We start from the raw sequence: 21960 nt of genomic DNA, 5'->3' as shown, positions 1-21960 counted from the left end.
ATGGATAACAATTATGTTGCAAATCATGCTACTAAACTGATACTAGCATTGCCATTAGCCATTCTACTAATTGGTGTGTCGTCTAAGGCACTTCCAAGGCAATTATTTGCAACAACTCGACATGATGATCAAACTCTAAATTCGTCCTCATCTTCTCCGTGTAACTTTCCGGCTGTGTTCAATTTCGGCGACTCAAACTCCGATACGGGTGGTTGGTCTGCCACGTTCGGGCAGGCCGAACCTCCTCATGGTGAGACTTTCTTTCATGCTCCTGCTGGGAGGTACTCCGATGGACGTCTCTTGATTGATTTTATAGGTACGTTTCTTTTTTATCTTTATTTTTTTACAATTTCTAGTATTCGGATATTCCCATGTATTGATGTATTCTTAGGATTAGTTATGTAATTGTATAACTCTTATTTGTTTTTTCACTATATGTATGAGTGTCAGGGCTTCCTAGTTGAGTTAGTCACCATTTATCATTCGCACCATTAGTTTTCAATGAGACATTGGACAAGTCGATTGACACTTTTTAGTCAATATCATGTTAGTAAAAGTAATGGATCGAGAGTAATCCATAATACTATATCAATTTGTACTTAAATACGAGTCCTAAAACGTTGAAAATTTTAATTACTCCATTTCAATTCAACATAACTTTTTTTTTTTTTTTTTTTTTTTTTTTGGGCATATCAACTAAGCAAATTGGCATCTACTATATATGAACTCGTTCATTTTAGTGTAACAAAATTGATGCAGCGGAAGGTGTAGGGATCCCTTACCTAAACGCGTACCTAGATTCAATGGGATCTAACTTTAGCCATGGAGCCAACTTTGCAACGGCAGCGGCCACCATTAGACCTCAGAATAGCACTTCATTCAGTCCTTTCTCGTTGAATGTCCAAGTTTATCAATTTCATGATTTCCGACAACGGTTGCAGATTATCCGTAATAGAGGTATTTAATAAACTAATAATATAATGTTTTTTTTCCCCTTTTATATTACTTGTTGTTCCATTAAATTTGGGTGTGCATGTGTTTTACTTACATTTACATTAATGCTTTATAATTTTACGACATTTCCGTTATTGATCAAATTATAAATTTGTTCCTGTCAATATATATATATATATATATAAATTTGTTATGTTTATTTCATTATGTTATGTTTTTAGTAAATTAATTTCGAAAGTAGGAAATCATCCATGAAATTAGAGCTATACTAGATGATAAAGAGTTTGTAATTTTACGATACTAAAGAATGTGGTACCTTTAATTGTTGCATATACAAATGCATAATTTGTAATCAAATTAGCAGAAATTGTTACAACTTACAAGTCATTTTTAACAAAGTAAGAGTAAGTATATCATTTTTTATATTTTGTACTCATTTATTTTTCCTCGTTATTACATGAGGTTAGGAGATGTTTTTAAGAGCTTAATGCCGAAGGCAGAATACTTCTCTGAATCTCTTTACACATTCGACATTGGACAAAATGATTTAACGTCCGTCTACTTTCCTGATATGTCAATCGATCGAGTGAAAGAAAAAATCCCTGACATTTTGAATCAATTCAAGGCATATGTCAAGGTACGCATGATCATTCATCTTCAACTAATTTGACGCCTTTGAGCTATTGATATCCTAGTTGCATTCAATATCCAAAATTACCATTAATCAGACGTGATTTGTATGTCAAAAAGTCTTCATATTCAATCAAATTTTGTCTCATCAGCTTATCTATCGGATAGGGTTATCAAATTTAGGTTATATCGGGTAGGGTTATCAAATTTTGTCTCATAATTGTTTCATTATTACTATTCAGGAAGTATATATCCGAGAAGGTAGATACTTTTGGATACATAATACGGGCCCACTTGGATGTCTAACGTATATGCTAAATGGTCAAACTCTGAATGCAACCCAAATGGACCAAACTGGATGTGCTATTTCATTGAACGAAGTGGCCCAAGACTTTAATTCTGGGCTTAAGAAAATTGTGGCCCAACTCAGACAAGAAATGCCACTAGCAGCCATCACGTATGTGGACATCTACTCCATCAAGTATGACCTCATTAGCCATGCTAAAAAATTTGGTACGTTTCATTTTTGTTCGTCTTATTTGTAATTTTGAAATAAAGTTCAACCTACTCTCTTTGTTTCCTTTAAAATTCCGATGTTCTATTTTGATTATTAATTCATTTTCCCCTTCTTTGTTTAATGTGATAAAATATTTGTGATTCTCATTCTCTTATATAAAAGAAATTACGCGTCTAACATTTTTCATTTTGTTTATACATGTAGGTTTCGAAAATCCATTTTTGGCTTGTTGTGGACATGGAGGAAAGAATAACTATGACATGCAAAAGCGTTGTGGATCAAAGATTATGGAAAATGGTAAAGAAGTTTTGGTTGGATCTTGCAAAGATCCATTGGTGAGGATTAGTTGGGATGGAGCTCATTACACAGAGGCGGCCAACAAATGGGTTTTCGACCGTATGGTTGATGGATCATATTCGGATCCTCCTATTTCATTGAAAATGGCATGTTACAAGCATTAGTGATGAGTTAATTTGATAAGTTTTACCCTTCTTTTCCTTAGTGTAAACTTAGATGAGATTGATCCATGCAAATGTAGGTCTCCAACCATGTTATAGCTAGTCACGAATCTATTGTATTCATTGAGTTTATTAAAAAAAGTATAATCTTAATTAATTTTACACATACTACTATATATTAGATGTACTTGGTTGTGCTACCACATACTCCCTCCGTCCCTTTTTTAGAGGTCTAATAAAGGGACAAAGGGAGTACTATATACGAAGTATTAGATGCACTTTTTTTTTTGAAAGATGTAATTGGTTGTGCTACCACATATATATAACGTGTCCACCAAGCATAATGTATAAAATTGTTACGGGATATGATCTATCGAGACAACTAATCACTAATTATGGCACAACATGATGCAAAATCGGCAAGGAAATCCTATTAATTCTTGTACAATCTTGATTATAAATTAATTAAAGTACAAATTAAATTAATAGACTCTAGTGGTTGTTTATGGCTTTTGATTCTTGTCTAATCATAGGGTCATCATCACCTTTAGTACGCATTATCCATTGATACAAATGCGTTCAAGCAAGGTTGCAACGAGTGTCCACTTTCAGAGTTGTTTAAATTCCTTTATTCTCTTAGCCATTTTTCTATCTAATATTGTAAGTAATTAATAAACTTTTCTTATTTTGTATTAAAGGGATCACTTTAAAATAAGTTATACATTAAAAATAGAAATAAATAACTCTATAAAATGTGGGTTCTCCTTTTCTACTAGACGGTTATAATTTATAATTATTTTAGCGGTGAATTTATGTATAAACTAGCTCATAAAAAATACCGAAAAGAAGAATCCAATTAAATTAGAAAAACTAGATCTAGCTATAATTACAATGGAGTATTTAATTAAGATCTTGACAAGTTTCAAAAAAAAAAAAAAAAACAATTAAGTATTGCAATCTGAGTCAACCCATATAGGGTATAGGCACACATTATCAAAACAACCAAAAAAATCCAAATTTTATAGCATAAAAGGACAATTTTTGCTTCCCTTATACGACTACCAAGAAGCTAAGCTAGTATTAAAAACAAAATACTTGGTATAAAAATAGATATTTTAGAGACAATGACAACATTAAAAAATAAGAAAATTATAACTAGCTAGCGTACCACAAACTTTTGTTTGGTATTGAGTTAATTATACTACATATATACGAGTAGTTTTTAACTACTTCATTCTATTAATGCTAAGCTCAAGTCACTTATTATTCTATCTTATCAAATAAATTCAAGCTAAGGGGCACTAGAATATATTCATATATACTTTGGCATAAATCATAATATAATTGTGCAATGCATGGCTCTAAATCAGTGGAAGCATTATTATTGGCCATTGTAGTAATTGGCGTGTCTATGATACATCCATGTCAAAGTTTGAGTACTAGTAGTACTTCACCATCCTTGTGTGAGTTCCCGGCCATCTTCAACTTTGGAGACTCAAACTCCGACACTGGTGGCAGATCGGCCGCGTTTGGCCAGATAGGACCGCCTCACGGTCAGACCTTCTTCCATGCCCCTGCCGGAAGATACTCCGATGGACGTCACATTATTGATTTTATAGGTATGTGTAAATTTACTTTTTTTAATGTCAACTCTCCTCTCTAGCACTCTATTTTATCTAGCTTTGCTGTAAAAGTTTTTTATGTACGTACATGAGAACTTTTTTTTTTTTTTTGACGGGGATTTACATGAGAACTTGATAGTTACTACGGAATGTTAGAAACATATTCTAATCTATCCATAGTATGTAATTTAATTTGTTTCTCCATTTTGGAGTTTTTATTACTTCGTATTTGATTATAAAGATTAGCCCTAGGTCTTAAAACTATACATGACATCAACATACCACTTTTAAATTGTCTTAAAACAAGACTTCACAAAATTTATGCATTTATGAAGCAAAGTCTTAACAAAGTCTTGAATGGAGTCTTGAAAATTCAAGACCCAACTTAAGACTCATCTTAATACTTTATACTGTATTTTTTCTATATACGTATATCAAAGCACAATTTTTTTTTTTTGAAAAATATTATTGTTAACAATAATTTAATTTAATTTTATTGGAAAAAAATGTAAAGTGTAACTTTAATTGCAATTGAATGTTGTATTTATTTTTATTTATAAAATTGTTTGTTGTATTTTAATATAAAGTATCCCTTTATTTTCTATTTTTTCTTGTATTTATTTTAATCTAAAGTATTCTATTATTTGCTATTATTTTCATCAACAAATTTAAATTATAAAAAAATGTAAATTTTACAACCATGGTATTATGTATATATAATTCATGTAAATTCATTACTCCGTATTATTTATAATTTTGTATCTAGTGGTTTGATATTATTTTGTCAGCTATGTAAGATATGTAACTTACTATACCATTGCAAATTATACTATTAAAATATCATACATAAAAAAGAAAGATAACAATAATACGTATTTAAGAAATCTTAAATGAGTCTGAGGAATGAAAATCTAAATTTTGTTGAATCTTAAGGAGTCTTAACATAATTATAAAATTATAAAAATTATTAAAATATTATGTGGCATGGGAAAAAAATCTTAAGACAAGACAGGGTTAACCTTGCTCTAAATCTTAGAATATACAAGTACATTGTTTTCACCATTTAATTGTCAATCTGTCAAAATCAAAATATTACAATATATTTAGTTGAATTTGCTACTTTCAAATTGAATAAAATTTCAGTCATAGCCAGACTATCATGTATTGGGTTAAAATTTTGACTTTAACCTAGGCTTGAGCAAACTTATTTGCCTCGAAATGTGAAATCCAATGCTTCAAAGTTCAAGCAAACCATAATAATTCAGCTTCACAATATTTCTCCCATTTTGCACAATAATTCAAGCACTCGTAATTACTTTGACTATAGTACATACTATTTAATTACGAGTACATTATAAATAAAAATTATTGCTGCAAAAAAATGTTAATTAGTCCTCAATATACTCCGTATATAATAATAATAATAATAATAATAATAATAATAATAAAACTATAGTTTGTGCTAATGGACAATCAAAATTATTAATGGTTAAAATGTATATCAACAACATGCTCAAAAAAACAAGATATTATAGGACGAAGGTAGCAATATATATATAGCCAATATAGGATATATATCCGGTCACTTTGATGAGTTTGATCAAGTGTGGCTACCTACCATCATTGTTTGAGTGTGTATGTTTGTATGTTATTATATTGTTTTGTTGCAATAATATTGAAAACCTTCATCGTTCATATAAATAGTACTTGTATTAAATTATTATGAACTAATAATGAGCACTTGTCGTATGATTTTTAATAAAAATCATCATGAAATTGTGTATGCAGCTGAAAGCTTTGGACTTCCATATCTCAATGGCTTCCTTGATTCAGTTGGATCCAACTTTAGCCAAGGAGCCAACTTTGCTACGGCAGGGTCTACTATTAGACCTCAAACTACCATTTATTATAGCCCATTCTCTCTTAAAATCCAGTCTAATCAATTTTATGATTTCCATCAACGCTCTCAGATCTTTCGTGATAAAGGTACTTAAATTACATATTTTCTCTATTCTTTTATTTTTCGCGTTGTGCTCTAAATATTTTTTTATATAATCATGTTATGACAACTGTGTTTTAAAGGTGTAATTATTTTGGGAATAATCTCAACTTTAGTGGCAATAAAAGGGTGACTAAGGGTTATCCTTTTTAAATTATGTTCGAGGTCTAATTCATCTAACCTTTTCCTTTCCTTGAGCTCAGAAGATATTTTCAAGAAATTATTGCCAAAGGCAGAATATTTCTCGGAAGCTCTTTACACATTCGATATTGGCCAAAATGATTTGGTGGCTAGTTATTTTCCAAACATGTCAATCGATCAAGTTAAGGCAGCCATACCCGACATGTTGGATCAATTCAAGAAATATGCCAAGGTACATAATTTACCACTTTCATGTTATATAATACACACATGTAACATCTAATTAGAATTTGCGTGGCACATCTAATTATGAAGCAGAATTCAGCTCATTAATTTCTTTTGAACATTATTATTACAAATTAATTTGTAAAACTCGTTATGCACTTGATGTTATGCAACCATTGTATAGGATACCTTCCGAGTTTACAACATTCTTAATTATGCGCGCAGTCCATATACGAGCAAGGAGCAAGGTACTTTTGGATACACAATACAGGCCCACTAGGATGCCTACCGTATGTGCTGGATGGCCTCCCACTTACCACCCAAATGGACCCAACTGGATGTGCAATCCCTATAAATGAATTGGCCCAATACTTTAACTTTGGGCTTAAGAAAGCTGTGGCCCAACTCAGAGAAGACATGCCATTAGCCTCAATCACATATGTTGATGTCTACTCAATTAAGTATGACCTCATTAGCAATGCTAGCAAATATGGTACGTCTTAATACAAATGTTTAGTATTTTTCAAGTTCTTTTTTGTTACTCTTGTTCGAAATTTCGTCCTGAGAAAAATATAATTAAATTGTGTTTTTGGTCTTTCATTATGTAGGTTTTATATATCCATTAAAAGCATGTTGTGGACAAGGAGGAAAATATAACTATGACTCGCATAAAGGTTGTGGAGCAAGGTTTATGGACCATGGTAAAGAAATTTTAGTTGGGGCTTGCAACAATCCACTAGTCAAGATCAGTTGGGATGGAGCTCATTACACCGATGCGGCTAACAAATGGATCTTTGATCGCTTAGCTGATGGATCATATTCGGATCCGCCTATTTCATTGAAAAGGGCATGCTACAAGGACTAATGGATCATATTTGGATTTGTTATAAAAGTAGAATAAATTCATACTTGGTACATTTGGTTCATCAACACAATAAAAAGAACCTTGAGGTTAGAGTGTTGATATGAAAAACAAAGCTTCATGCATGCAATTTCTAATTAAATTAAATATTTAATACATATACTAGGTACGTAATTGGTGAATGACATTGTGTTAATATCAAATATTTAAACACCAAGTTAATTGAAAGATCTGAATAATTATTTAATTGGAGTTCGCATACTAAGCCAATTCAATACTTGGCTAGGTTGGCAATCATGAAAGAGTACACAATTGTAAAAATGTTACCAAAGCTAATGACAAGCATTTTTCAAGGAAATAGGAGGATCCGAATAAGAACCATCAACAATCCGATCAAAGATCCATTTGTTAGCTGCTTCAGTGTAATGGACACCGTCCCAATTGATAGATACCGAAGGATCTTTACATGCTTTTCCTACTAAAATCTGTTTTCCCTTGACAGTTATCTTCCCTCCACAACCAATGTGCTCGTTATAGTTGTACTTTCCTCCGTGACCACAACAAGCCCTTAGTGGATGCTCAAAACCTTGATAGAAAGATCAAACAATTAAAATTGAAATATATTACATTCACGTTTCGACAATAATGCGGGGGTATAATGTATGAGTGTGATGTTGATGGTCCTATGTTGTTTAAAACGCATGCTTAGAGTTATTGATTACCACATCATATTGGCATTTTCAAAAAGTAGTCGAGGATAAAGCTCCACATTGCACGTCCCTTTACTTATAACAAATGCATACTATTTGTCATTATTCCTTCATATACCGTGGTCACTCGCTACTTGGTAACATGTCACATGATAAATATGATTTGACACATGTTTAAACTGTAATATATCTACGTTAAGTGTACATGATATTTTAAAAATCAAAACAGTAAATAAGTGACCAAGTTTTTCATACTCCATGATTCCATGAACATTAATATGTGGATGTAATATAATCTTAAAATGAAAATAAATAAATAAGATTAAGTCACACTCTATTGTTACAAACACAACCAATTTAACATTTTAACATAGCAATAATTTCTTCTTAGACCTAGCTTCCATCGTAATTATGATATGATGTTTGATATTCAACCTCTATAATTATACACACTTCCAACTTACCGGTGCCAATTGCTAGATTCAGTACTGTTGTCTTTCGCCATAACCCATGACACCATATCAATAACTATGATGAGCTCAAAGTTACATTTAAAAAAGTCGTACATCTATCACATGATCATAATTTTATTTTTTATTTTTCAAAAACTTACTGAATTTAGAACTAGAAGGTGAATGTAGATCACTTAAGATGTGCATCAACCATGAATATATCATAACTCATAAAATAAAATAGTAAAAGAGTAGAAACCTTACCATATTTAGTAGCATGGCTAATGAGATCGTACTTGACAGAATAAACATCAACATAAGTTAAGGTAGCATGGGCTAACTTTTTTCTTAGGTGGACCACCACTTCCTTTAACTTTCGGTTGAAAAATTGGGCCACTTCGTTTTGTGGGCTGGCACATCCCACTTTGTCCACTTGTCCTGCCGTGATTGGCACTCGGTCCATCACGTATGGTAGGCATCCTACTGGTCCTGTATTGTGTATCCAAAAATACCTACCTCCTTGATCGTATATGTCCTTTACAAAATACACCACATTAAAATGGAAAAATAAATCATCATTCGTGTTTGTAATTCCAACATTGCCGTATCGAGATTCAATTTTAGGTCGTGTATAATAAACTTTAATTTAAATTACATATTAATTAAAAGAGAAAAAACAAGTTTATCTTCATAATAAATAAAAAAAAATATTTATCTGATGGCATTTCCACAAATAAGTCAACAACTTTGATTAAATATAGGCCACATAAATATTAATTTATTTATGAAAATGTCATCTTAACTAAAATATCTTGTTGGTTTATTTATAGAAATATCACTGGAAAACATAGTAGTATATAGTTACATGGAAAAAAAAAACCATAGAAGTATATAATTCTCTTACCTTAATAACAGTAGTAAATTGACCTAACACATCTGGAACATTTGCTTTAACTTCGTCAGTTGACATGTTTAGGAAAAATCCAGCCGTTAAATCATTTTGACCAATATCAAAAGTATACAAAGCCTTAGAGAAATATTCTCCCTTTGGTAGCAATTCCTTAAAGACATGTCCTGTTTTTTTTGAAGATATTCTCATAAATGATTTTGAAAATTCAAATAAGAAATTAAAAGGAGAAAGGATAACAAAAATTGACCTTTGTTACGAATAATTTGGGTACGTCGATGAAAGTCACTGAATTCGTAAAATTGAATGTTCAAAGAAATAGGGCTAAACCCACTTTGATGAAGGGTTGTGTTTTGAGGTCGAATGGTCGACCCAGCCGTAGCGAAATTGGCCCCATGGCTGAAGTTTGATCCCACAGCATCAAGGAAGGCACTCAAATAAGGAAGTCCCAAGCTTTGTGCTTTTACCAAAAAAAGTTATAAAAATAAAAACGATCAACTATGGCTTTATAAGATGATTAGAATGAACAAACGATAGATCACAGAAGTACATACGAAGTAGACATCATTATTATGTTAAGGATATTAAGTGAAAGAACTTAATCGATCGGATCTCTCATTGAATTACATAGACAAAAGTTTGACTCAAATTAGATGTAGTCAATGAGGTCATGATTAATGTGAAACTCAAACTCTATCAACTATATCTTGACATATATATATTGCGTACATGAGTTCTTAAAACAAATGTTTTTACATTAAAGCGTGGTAAATTGGTAATGAATCTTGAATAATAACTAAGTGATTTTCTACGCGATATTTGCCTAATTATACAAACAATATTATTGGTATAAGGTGCAAAACAATGAAATCTTATAGTTTTAGGGTGTAACATTCATAAGATGGATTCAGGATCCCAATGATTCCTGTTGATTTAAGCTTGCACATAATGATAATTGACAAACAACAATAATAGGCTATACTCTTGAGCGTACATATCTTATAATCAGTTTTATTATCCTATGCTTCGAATTTCTAAAAGTTCGATGGACCAAACGATACAAACAAATAATGAAAAAATCATAATCTTTTACTCTTTTTGTTATTCTTTGAGGACAAAATAAAAGCCATGCTTAGTAGTAAAGTACAATGATTTTTTAGATTGGTCTTGATCTTCCAAGATGCAATAATGAGTGTACGTACAATGCAACAAATATTTTGGATATATATATAGGAATTACTATTTATGTAAGGAAAATGATAGACCTGATAATTCTGACCCAGACCCGATAACTCGACCCGAATGACCCGACACATACCCCGAAATCGACCCAAAAACAATGACCTGAAATTGACCCAAAACCTGAATCAACTCGACCCGACCCAAACTGGAATTGACCCGACCTTAACCCGAAACCCGAAATGACCCGACCCGAAGTTGACCTGAGACCCGAAATGACCCGACTCGAAGTGACCCGAGACCCGAAGTTAACCCGATACCCAAAGTGACCCGACCATTAACTTGAATTAATTGACCTAAATAGACTCGAAACCCAAAGTGACCCGAACCAAAATTATCTTATACCTTAAATGACCAGAACCTATTTAAGCTAAAGACTTGATCTGAGCAAAGCGAAATAGAAAAAAACTGCAATCAAACTGACTTAATTTTTTTTTTTTTATTAATTTGTAATGTGTAACAGTGTAAGTAATTTACATATTTTGAGCATTACTTTTCTCGATTTCTTCGGCCTTTTATCTCTATAAGTTATTAAAAAATCGTAAAAAGATTGAAATTTAACGACTATTCTACGTAGTTTGTCCATAAGATTAAAAAAATTAACTAAAGCTCGAAATAAAAGTCACAATTCTCACAAGTCTAGAAAAAAAAATAGTACAATAATAATGCGTACATAACATAATGTTCAATAACAAATGAAATTACAAAATAATCTAAAGTCAAACAATTACTGTATTCCATGAAAAAGTAGCCTTAATAATTATAGTAAGTTTCTCGTCAAAAAACATATATATATATATATATATATATATATATATATATATATATATAATTGAATTTAACCCAATGCATTGACCCGAATATGACCTGACCCGAACTGACCCGACCCAAACTTGACCCGACCCGAACTTGACTCGATAACTTTTTAATCCTAACTTGACCCGATCCGAAATGATCCGACCCATACCCGACCTGAATGACCCATTTGCTAGGTCTAGAAAATGATATACATGATCTTTGCTTACAGTTGCATATAAAAAGTTAAAAATGTATATATTATTAAGTTAAATAAAACATTAATTAGTTATATATGTCAATTGACATATGATTTTGTCATATATTTGTTTGTACCAGTTTAAAAAAAATGCATGCACTAAATGTGTAAGGATAAATATATCATTATCCTAATGATAATGGTAAGTTTTTAATGCTAAAATGGGATCTAAAAAGGAAGGATATACTCCAAATAAGGACACAAATGAAAGGTGAAAATGATTTTGGTAATGATAAGAGTTAAAATAACAAAGAAAAACATTACCAATGAAATCAATGACAAGGCGGCCGTCGCAGTATCTCCCCGCTGGTGAGTGGAAGAAGGTCTCGCCGTGAGGCGGTCCTGCCTGGCCAAAGGCCGCAGACAAGCCACCGGTGTCCGAGTTCGAGTCTCCGAAGTTAAAGATTGCTGGAAACATGCATTCACCTTGGTTTTCCATTGCACAATTTGCTAGCACGACTAGAGTTGATGCCAATGCTAGGGATGTTACAATTTTTAGGTTGCCACGACACTCCATCATTTCTACAAGGAAAGAATGAGAGGATAGAGAGAAAATGTGTGTTTGTGTGTTTTGTTTAGTTTGTGGTGTGACTTGTGAGCAATTGCATAAATAAAAGAAGGGGCCAAAGGAGGGAACTAAAATGTACAAATGGGACCAATTAAGATGGAATTGGTTCAAGGAAGATTATTATATTTTATTGAATTATGTATTTCGACCGACAGTTAATATTACTTTCTCTGTTTTTTTTTAATCTTGACATAATTATTAATGGAGATTTGAGCATCAAATTGGCTAAATTTGGAAGAAATAGTCATCATGCTTATCAATTAAAATGCGAAATAAGTAGTATGTACTCTAAATTGGATGTAATTTATCTATCTTTTGAATTCCCTATCTATCATTATCGGCTAATTATTAGTCCGATTCTTATATAAAAGCAACTAATAATAGTACCTTAAATAAACATTTTTATAACTAGATTAAGACTACTATTTTTTTAGTCTGAATTGTGCATAAGATTAATAATGAGCTTTATGTATTTGTAATACAACGTATACAATTATAGTTATTATGAGAATTAGCTAGGACAAATAGAAGGAATCACCGAATCATATTATGAATTTTGGAATAAAACCCCGAAAAAAAATTATATACACAATACACTTGTTGCATAGTTGCATATGCTTAGGTGCAAGGTCCAACTTATTAGCTACTATTAAACATGGGCAACGGGCCGTGTCGTGCCGCCGCGGGCCGTGCCGCGATGGGGGGCGTGTCGTGCCTAATTTTGGCACACCCCAGCCCACGGCACGGCACGGCCCACGTGCCGGGCCGCGGGCCAAACCGTGCCACTTAAATTTTTTTTTATTATTTTTTTATTTTAATATATATATATATAAATTGATTTATTGTGTTATAATAATTAATTAAGTTTATTTATATAAACTTAATTAAATAAGTTAATATAAATAAACTTAATTAAATAAGTTTATATAAATAAACTTAATTAATTAAGTTTTATTTGGGCATGGGCCGTGCCGGCGTGCCGACGACCGTGCCCGTGCCGAATTTCAATTTTTTGTTCACGGCACGGCCCACAAGTGGGCCGCCGTGCCGTGCTGGAGTCGTGCCGGGCCCGTGCTGCCCGCGTGTCGGCACGGCCCGTGCCCATCTTTAGCTACTATCAAGTCTCAACACTTAAAAAGAAAAATAAAATAAAATAAAAAAAACAAATACCATTATTGTCTCAAATAATTAACCATTTTTATGGTGCAATCTAATACAGTAAATATGATTTTTTGTCATCAACAACGTTTGTTTCAACTACTCCGTAATTAAGAAACCATGTTCACTACTTTCTAGTGGCGGATCCAAGAATTCTACCTAGGAGGTTCGAACTGTTGTAATATAAGAAGTATTTTCAAGGCTGTATTGAAAGTAAAATAATAAGATCGAAAAGATGATCTTATGACGAAGAAAGAGTACGGTGTATCGTGATGCAAATCACTGACTTGAAAACGAAATTTCGGCCCAATCGTGGAGCTCAATTGTATCCGCCGGTACGTTCCCTAAAGTTAACACACCACTTCCACACAAAGGCACTTTTGGGTGGAAGGTTGGAGCCAAGTAACTTATGCCCAATATAAAGTATGGGTTAAAGCAAGCTTGTATTTGATATGTATTTCTTGTATATTTGATTAGAAAAATAACCTCCAATTTATAATGAAGATTGAAGAAGATGGAAGATCAAGGAGGAATCTTTTTGATCAATAACAAAATAAAATCAGAATAATCATGGTGATTAAAACACCATAATCAACCTCTTAAATGGGGGGTTACAAGAAATTAACCAAGAAAAGGAATCCAAGGGAATCGTTGGAGTCCAACGGACAAACTCGCTTTTTCTAGACGTCTACTCGCGCCCGGTTGGACGGGTCTCGCCCAACCAGGCGCACGGTCGAACGGAGCTCGCCCGATCAGGCGGCGGAACTCCAGAATTTTACGACTCTTCTCGCGTCCGGTCGGGCGATGCCCGCTCGATCGGGCACCCATATCTGACCCTTTGAATTTCCTTTCTTTATTTCCAACAATCCCCCACTAAAGGAAGGAAAGAAAAGCCAACGAAAGGTGAGGATAAGCAACATATTGGGCATAAGAGGAGATCAATACATAACACTTAGATATTACATAAGTAATTTGAAATCTAGTGCTTAGTGAAATGAGGCAATGAACTACAAGTCTAAAGGTGGACAAACCTTAAAACCCTTAAGACTCTTGATCATGGAGTGGACGAACCTTGAAACTCCAAGATTTAGTGCAAGACCCCCACAACACATACATCACTCCAAAAATTTACTTGAACTCCACGAAGAGATATGCTCTTTTATAGCCAAGCATATTCACCTTAGGTCTAGTGGAAGCTCTAGGAAATCAGCCCAAGTTTTCCATAGAAGATGGCTAGTCTTCACAACCACATAGGTGAATCACAATCACTTCTCAAAAGTATTTAGTCAATGGGGTTAAAACATGTTCATAAGAACTCAACAAATGCTACATTGTAGCCATTAACCCCCACAAGACCACGGATTCATTAAGAGCTTAATGCTCAACCTCACAATAATCATAAACAACGGTGATCCAAAGTTTTAGTGCGTCCACTCAAACAATTGGATTCATTAAGAGTAAAAGAACTCAACTCAAACGGTGAATCAATCAAGTGCGTCTCGAATAGCACCAACCTAAATGGTTTATTGATCCATTAAGAACTCAAAACAGCTCAACCTCATTCAAGCATTACAACACATGCCATAGGGATAGGAAAGGAATGCTTTAATCTTTCCACATGGGCTTAAGGCCTTTCCCCCTTGACATTTCCACAAGTTATCAAGGATTGTTACATATTCCATATTTCCTTACCATAGTGCAAAATTATTTTTGTTAGAATACTTTTCCAATAAGGAAAACTAGCATGTCACCAATATCAACTTAATTTGCACAAATGGTTAGAAAAATATGTCATATTCACCATTTAGATGAATAAAGTAACAAGCTAAGAAAACCCAAAACTTGGAATTTCAAACACTTATATATTCAATCAAGTTCAATCCTTGACAATATATAACATAGCCGCCGCATTAGTGAACATACTTCATCAAGCATCAATCTCCAACACTTGCCTTCCGGAAACTTTTTGAACAACTTTTTCCGGAAGCTAGTGTATTTCACAACCTTTGTATATAAAAAGATACTTAGTAAAAGATGAAGCACAAACAACGTCAAAAATCATTCACTAATAAAATTTGTAAAATATCATTTCACAAACATATGCTATGTTAAAATAGATTGCAATGCATGTCACTATTTATCACATTGCTAAGCGTATTAGCTCAAGACATACTTTAAGACATCTTTAAAGTACACATAACTCATGCTAATACAACACATATTCTACTCAAGTGATGACATGAACTACAAATATCATATCATCGCAAAAATCTTTCCAATCACGAAACATGTATGACACTTTGGAAAAACCAAAAACTCATAATAATAATTATTATTCTCAAAATAATAAAACATATTGTCATAATCAAATTCATGAAAATTGCTCAACAAATTGGAAAGAGAAGAAGTTCAAGAAAGTTATTTACTACAATTACACATGTGATTCTCAACACCACCACATTAGTCACATTGTAGAAATAACACAAAAATATATTACCTTGAAACAAGTAGTGAGAAACAAACTTAATCACAAGTATTAGATCCTCACAAGGTACTAACCAAACTCTTGTACCACTTCCTAGGTAATAAACTTAAGTTAACTCACACTTGAACTTTCAACTCACATTTCTTATTTTCAACATGGAACTCTCTAATCAATTCACATAGGTCACCACTTAAAAGGCTTAACAAACTTCAACCTCTAGAAGGGAACTTATCATCAAGGACAAGGATCCAAAATAAATAAGTCATCTAAGTAACACCTACATTGTTCCATTAAGACAAGAAAAACAAAGTAACCTTTACTCACAAGTTTAGCCTTAAACACTTCCAACAACACTTAGTGAATTGACATTGTAAAATTTTTAGAAGAATTATTAAGAAATACACTCCATAAAAAAGATAGGAGAACTCTCAATTAAGCATGTTAGAAATGATCTAACTGATCCTCAATAAATCTAGACAATCCTTCATGTTATCAATTCATTAAGTGTATTGGATTTCCAAGACTACTATTTTTTTAATCTGAATTGTGCATAAGATTAATAATGAGCTTTATGTATTTGTAATACAAAGTATACAATTATAGTTATTATAAGAATTAGCTAGGACAAATAGAAGGAATCACCGAATCATATTATGAATTTTGGAATAAAACCCCGAAAAAAAAATCATATACACAATACACTTATTGCATAGTTGCATATGCTTAGGTGCAAGGTCCAACTTATTAGCTACTATCAAGTCTCAATACTTAAAAAAAAAAAAAAAAAAAAATACCATTATTGTCTCAAATAATTAACCATTTTTATGGTACAATCTAATACAGTAAATATGTTTTTTGTCATCAACAACGTTTGTTTCAACTACCCGTAATTGAGAAACCATGTTCACTACTTTCTAGTGGCGGATTCAGCTAGGAATTCTACCTAGGGGGTTCGAACTTCATCAAATATCGTGTACACGATCCTCGATACCAACATTTGAAGTACTTGCTCCATGTGCTTGTGGATTGCTTTAAAGTGGAGGTTGAATGACCTCCATGCTTCTTCATCCTCAATGTCTTCACTAGTAGGTTGAGAGTTTGGAGAGGAAAAGTTTGATGATTTTTGAGATTTGTTCCAAAAATGCACCAAACTTTTCATGGTCACACACTATAATAATTAAAATAAAAAATTAATCAGTACTGCACTACTCTACTACCCATTTAACAGTTAACATTACAAGTTATTCATAGATTATTAACGTACTTTTGTGAGATCCAAAGATCAATAAACGTCGCATATTCACAAAATCATTCATATAAAATCATATGATTGAAATACAGTCATTAAACATATTTACTGTCCTGCAAGTAATTCAAATTATATCTAAAGATATAAATAACTTTCAAATTCATAAGCACATTTGGGAAGAAATTGCAGGTACTAGCAATTGCAATAGTCAATAAACATGCTTTCATACTAGATCATGTTACGTTTATCTCTGAGGGATCATGTATCATATCTTCTACACATAACATGCTTTTAGACCATAAAATGTCAGTCATATCATACGAGCATATCACACATATACGGGACTAAACACAATTGTTAGACGTAATAGTTACATATACATGACTAAACATAATTGCTAGACATAATGATTACTCATACAGACTGAACACATTTGCTAGACGTAGAAGTTACTTATACAGGACTGAACACATTTGCTAGACACAATGGTTACCTCATTCGATCATTCTTAATTGTCTCATTTATTCTCCAATAATCATCATTCGAACTCTGATCTCAACCTTCGTCATTAGTTCCTCATTGCCATGACTCTCGCTCAATCATACCCAATAATAATAAATACTCTTTTGTACGTAACTTCTCAATTCAAAACCTTTGATAAAACAAGTATAAACGTATTTTAAGAGGGTAAAATAAGTATTACATCATTCAGAGTAAAACAAGCACTACTTTAAAAATGGGTACAACTATTCATATTATTAGTAGAGTAAAACATATATTAGTATATACTTTAATTAAAAGATTTCTTGAATAATGAATACTATTAGTAAAATACTTTTACTTTCAAAACTTATTCTTAGAAAGTTTATAACATGGCATACGTGACTATATACAATCTTTATGCCATATATATAGTTTCTAGTAAAACAAACACTACACCATCATAATTAAAATTAAAGAAGTAATGATTTCTTATTTAAAATAAATATGAATATAAATATAAATATATTTAAATCAAAACCTTTTTACAAAACATTTATAAACTAAAATTAAGTAACTTACTTTGGGCTTAATAAGAAGTCAGAAGCTTGTATCAAGAGACTTGACTTCCTATTTACTTGTTTTACCAAGAACAGAGTCACGAATCAATGGGTGTTAAGCCTATTTCGTGTATAGCTTATGGGCCGATGTTATGAGTCCTAATATCTTTAGGTTGTATATACTTCGTATATACTTGTGCATACTTTAATAGAAAGTACACAACAATATTCTTTATTCTTGACATGGTATCAGAGTCAATATATATATATATATAGTAGTGCATACTTTAATAAAAATACACAACACTATTATCTTTATTCTCTCTATTCTTGACAATGGAGGAAAGAAAAGGGTGGCAACCGTGGCCTTGGCCGGCATGGCTGGTCGACGGCGAGGGATAGGCGGCAACAATAGCTTCAAGCAAAATGGGTGGTGGTAGTAGTGATGTTTTTTTTTAACGGTGGGAAAGTAGTATGCTAAAGCTTGTAAGGGAAACTATTAGAGGAATTCCCCTTCCCTCCTCTCCTGTTTCAGATGAACCTTGTTGAGGTCTCTCTAAAGATGGTCAGTTCACTGTCAAATCTGCTACTTGGCTTGCCCATTCTCATGTCCTTCCTACCTCTAAATGGGAATTTCGTTGGATTTGGAAATTGGATATTCCACCTAAAATCCAGATTTTCCTTTGGCAAATCCTTCATAACAACCTTCCTACTCGTCATACTTTATTCACGTAATATTAATGTCCCTAGTTATTGTGTACTGTGTTCTAATCATTCTGAATCTCAAGATCATCTTTTCCTCTCTTGTCCATTTTCTATGGGTCTTTGGTCTTCTTCTTCTGTTCTTCAGTGGCTTGGTCGCATCCCTCAGATTAATCACATCCATAATTTGTTTCGCTCTCTTAAGTCCACTATGCCTAAACTCCTTCCTAAGATAGCTATCTTGTTTTGGAGTATTTGGAAACATCGTAATGTAGTTATTTTTAAGAAATCTTCTACTATTCATAGTATTTTATTCGGGTTTTCTCTATGTTTAAGGAATGGGAATCTCGTTCCCTTCTCGACACAATTCACTTACCGACTATGTCACCCCCACCGCCTCCTCCTCCTTCCCCTCCACCTATTGTCTCATGGTCTCCACCTCCTTTCGGCTTTTGTAAACTTGATTTTGATGGTTCTTCCTATCAGAATTGTGCTACTGCAGGTGTAGTCATTCGAGATCACCTGGGGAAACATATCCTCAGTCGAACTTATAATTTAGGTTCTTGTTCGGCCTTCCTTGCCGAAGCTATTGCCCTTCGAAATGGCTTCCTTCTTGCTAGGGAATTTAATATTTCTAATATTTTTATTAAAGGCGATAATCTTACTGTTATTAATATTTTGCAGGGTCATTTCAGATGTCCATGAAAACTTCAGCTTCTTATGGCGGATGTCAAGGCTATTTTGGATTCTTGTAGGAATTTTCAAGCAAGACACATCTATCGGGAAGGAAATCGGGCAGCAAACTATGTTGCCTCTCTCGGCTATTCTATTCCGGCTCATCATATAGATCCTTTTTTTAGATAATAAATTTTCTTATTTTTTACTCCTTGATAGTTTAGATCACGGTCTTGCGAGAAGACATACCTAAGCTCCTTAATGTATGTATCTTACTTTTCAAAAAAAAAAAAAAAAAAAAAAAAAAAAAAAAAAAAAAAAAGGAATGAAGATTAAGATTAGCTAAGTCATTTGCTAACTACAATCTTATTGTAGTGGAGTAACGTGGGAATTGGATGAAGCCAAAAACTTGGTCTTATCCCAAGCTTGCTTAGCCATGAAGGAAGAAATAAGAAGAGGTGGGTTTTGTCTTTTATGGTGAGCAAGATCAATTTTGATCATTTGCAAAAGTGATAAGCTTAGGAATTACATAACAAATGAAAGAGAAGCAAATTCCATCTCCATTTCTTAATCGAGAAGGAGGAGAAGAAATAAGAGGTGGTATTCCCTTTTATATGAATAAGGGTATTTTAGTCATTTTACTATCTCGGGTTAAAATATAAATTTTGATGCAAATCATTGAACATAAAAATATTACTTGACCCAAAATATATTTTTAAAATAAATTAAATTACTCTCCTTAGTAAAATTAGCTCTGAAATAATATATCTTAAAATAAGATTAAGACTAAGACATTCATTTTCGTAAAATAGAGATTAAAATTTAATTAATCTTATAATATAGATTAGAGTATAATAAATCATATTTTTAAATCCCAGCACCAAATTTGCGTGCGGACGTCCGCATACAATACATTCTCAAATATTTTTTAACTATTGTTAATGAACTGTTTAAGTTGAGTATAACATATATATAGCCCAATATAAATAAAAGGATAAAAGGATAAACATTATATTTAAGACGTCGCAATAGGTAAAATACCATAAAAGTAACCTTTAGGTAGATTAGTAAATAATGCACTAAGATGTAGTGGTGTAATCTAAATAATAATAGGTTTTTTTTTTAATATAATTTTTAGGATGTTTTTACATTTGTTTGAAATATGACTATCATATTATAATATAAACATAATTATTCTTTTAATATCTACATTACAAATATAATTTTAAAAAATTTTAATCCAATATTATAATAAATATTTTCCAAAAAAAACTATAAAATAAGAATAAAAACGTAAATAAAATTAAAATTTTGATAAATTAAAAAAATATTAATAATACTATTTTATACCAAAAAATAAAGTAATATAATTTATTACTTTAAGAAAATATGTCAATAATGAATTATATAATCATTTAAACGTTATGGTAGTTATATTTCAAATGAGTTCCTACAAAACTTTCTACATGACTATGGCCCTATTTGGCAAAACTAGAGGTAGCAGGTAGTTTTTAGCGGGCGAGTAGCAGGTAGCGAGTAGCTGTCAATTAGTAGTGAGTACAAGGTTAGCTGTCAAAGTAACAGTTGACAGTATAAATGTTTGGCAAAAGTAGCAGTTGCAATACTAAAATATATATTAATAATCATATAAATTATATAAAAAAAATTTAAAAAGCAAGCAAAAATTAACAAACGCTACCCGCTACTCTTAAACACTACTATTTTTAACGTTTGAGAAAAGCTGCCTAAACACTACCTATACCGCTAACCGCTAGCTTCTCACACCGCTACCTTACCAAACATTGTTATTTTTTTAATTCTTTAGTATTAAACGCTAATCACTACCTCAAATGCTACCACCAAATAGGGCCTAAAGCTAGATATTCTTAATTAACCAAAGATGTCCAATAGAAATCATACAAAAGAAAAATGGAATAAGCATAAAACAAAGTTTATGGTGTTATTATGCCATTAAGTATAATCTATATCTATATCTATATGATATTATTAAAAGACGACCTAAAGAAGTTTAGGTGTCGCGTGGTGCTCTTCTCAGCTAATCTAATTCACTCTATGTCTAAATGTGATTCGTACAAGATTTGAACCCACGATCTTAAATTTAACCTCCAACGTGTTAGCCACTAAGATATAAGCATATTACATGTCATTCAATAAAAAAAATAAATATTAATAAAGGATTTTATCATGAAAATAATGTAGTAACTCGGGATATTGTCCGAGCCTAACACTAGTTTATCTTTATGAAAATTAAAGAAGGTTGGTTGTATTTACAGTCATCATATATTTAAGAGA

The 21960-nt window shown here is 32.3% G+C and overlaps 3 protein-coding genes across 3 annotated transcripts; 2 read left to right on the top strand and 1 right to left on the bottom strand.

Moving 5' to 3' along the window:
• On the top strand, positions 1 to 2619 carry LOC145581702 (GDSL esterase/lipase At3g26430-like). The gene is made up of 5 exons (XM_081638732.1): positions 1 to 316; positions 760 to 957; positions 1422 to 1591; positions 1827 to 2097; positions 2306 to 2619. Exons 1-5 carry the CDS (start codon positions 1 to 3, stop codon positions 2560 to 2562), a joined length of 1212 nt encoding a protein of 403 aa, XP_081494858.1. The 3' UTR covers positions 2563 to 2619.
• Positions 2620 to 3839: 1220 nt separating this feature from the next.
• LOC145582781 (GDSL esterase/lipase At3g26430-like) lies at positions 3840 to 7530 on the top strand. Its single transcript, XM_081639800.1, has 5 exons — positions 3840 to 4178; positions 5970 to 6167; positions 6384 to 6553; positions 6772 to 7039; positions 7155 to 7530. Exons 1-5 carry the CDS (start codon positions 3911 to 3913, stop codon positions 7409 to 7411), a joined length of 1161 nt encoding a protein of 386 aa, XP_081495926.1. The 5' UTR covers positions 3840 to 3910; the 3' UTR covers positions 7412 to 7530.
• A 65-nt stretch (positions 7531 to 7595) lies between these two features.
• On the bottom strand, positions 7596 to 12418 carry LOC145582780 (GDSL esterase/lipase At3g26430-like). Its single transcript, XM_081639799.1, has 5 exons — positions 12035 to 12418; positions 9728 to 9937; positions 9475 to 9644; positions 8835 to 9105; positions 7596 to 7994 (listed from the first exon to the last, which is right to left on the bottom strand). The coding sequence occupies exons 1-5, from the start codon at positions 12288 to 12290 to the stop codon at positions 7741 to 7743; spliced, it is 1161 nt and encodes a 386-aa protein (XP_081495925.1). The 5' UTR covers positions 12291 to 12418; the 3' UTR covers positions 7596 to 7740.
• Between the last annotated feature and the right edge of the window lie 9542 nt (positions 12419 to 21960).

The sequence above is a fragment of the Chenopodium album genome, chromosome 15, assembly GCF_948465745.1.
Source record: "Chenopodium album chromosome 15, dcCheAlbu1.1, whole genome shotgun sequence".
Classification (NCBI taxonomy): Eukaryota; Viridiplantae; Streptophyta; class Magnoliopsida; order Caryophyllales; family Amaranthaceae; genus Chenopodium; species Chenopodium album.
Note: the sequence above shows the minus strand (reverse complement) of the source record. Positions and strands in the feature narration are given on the sequence as shown.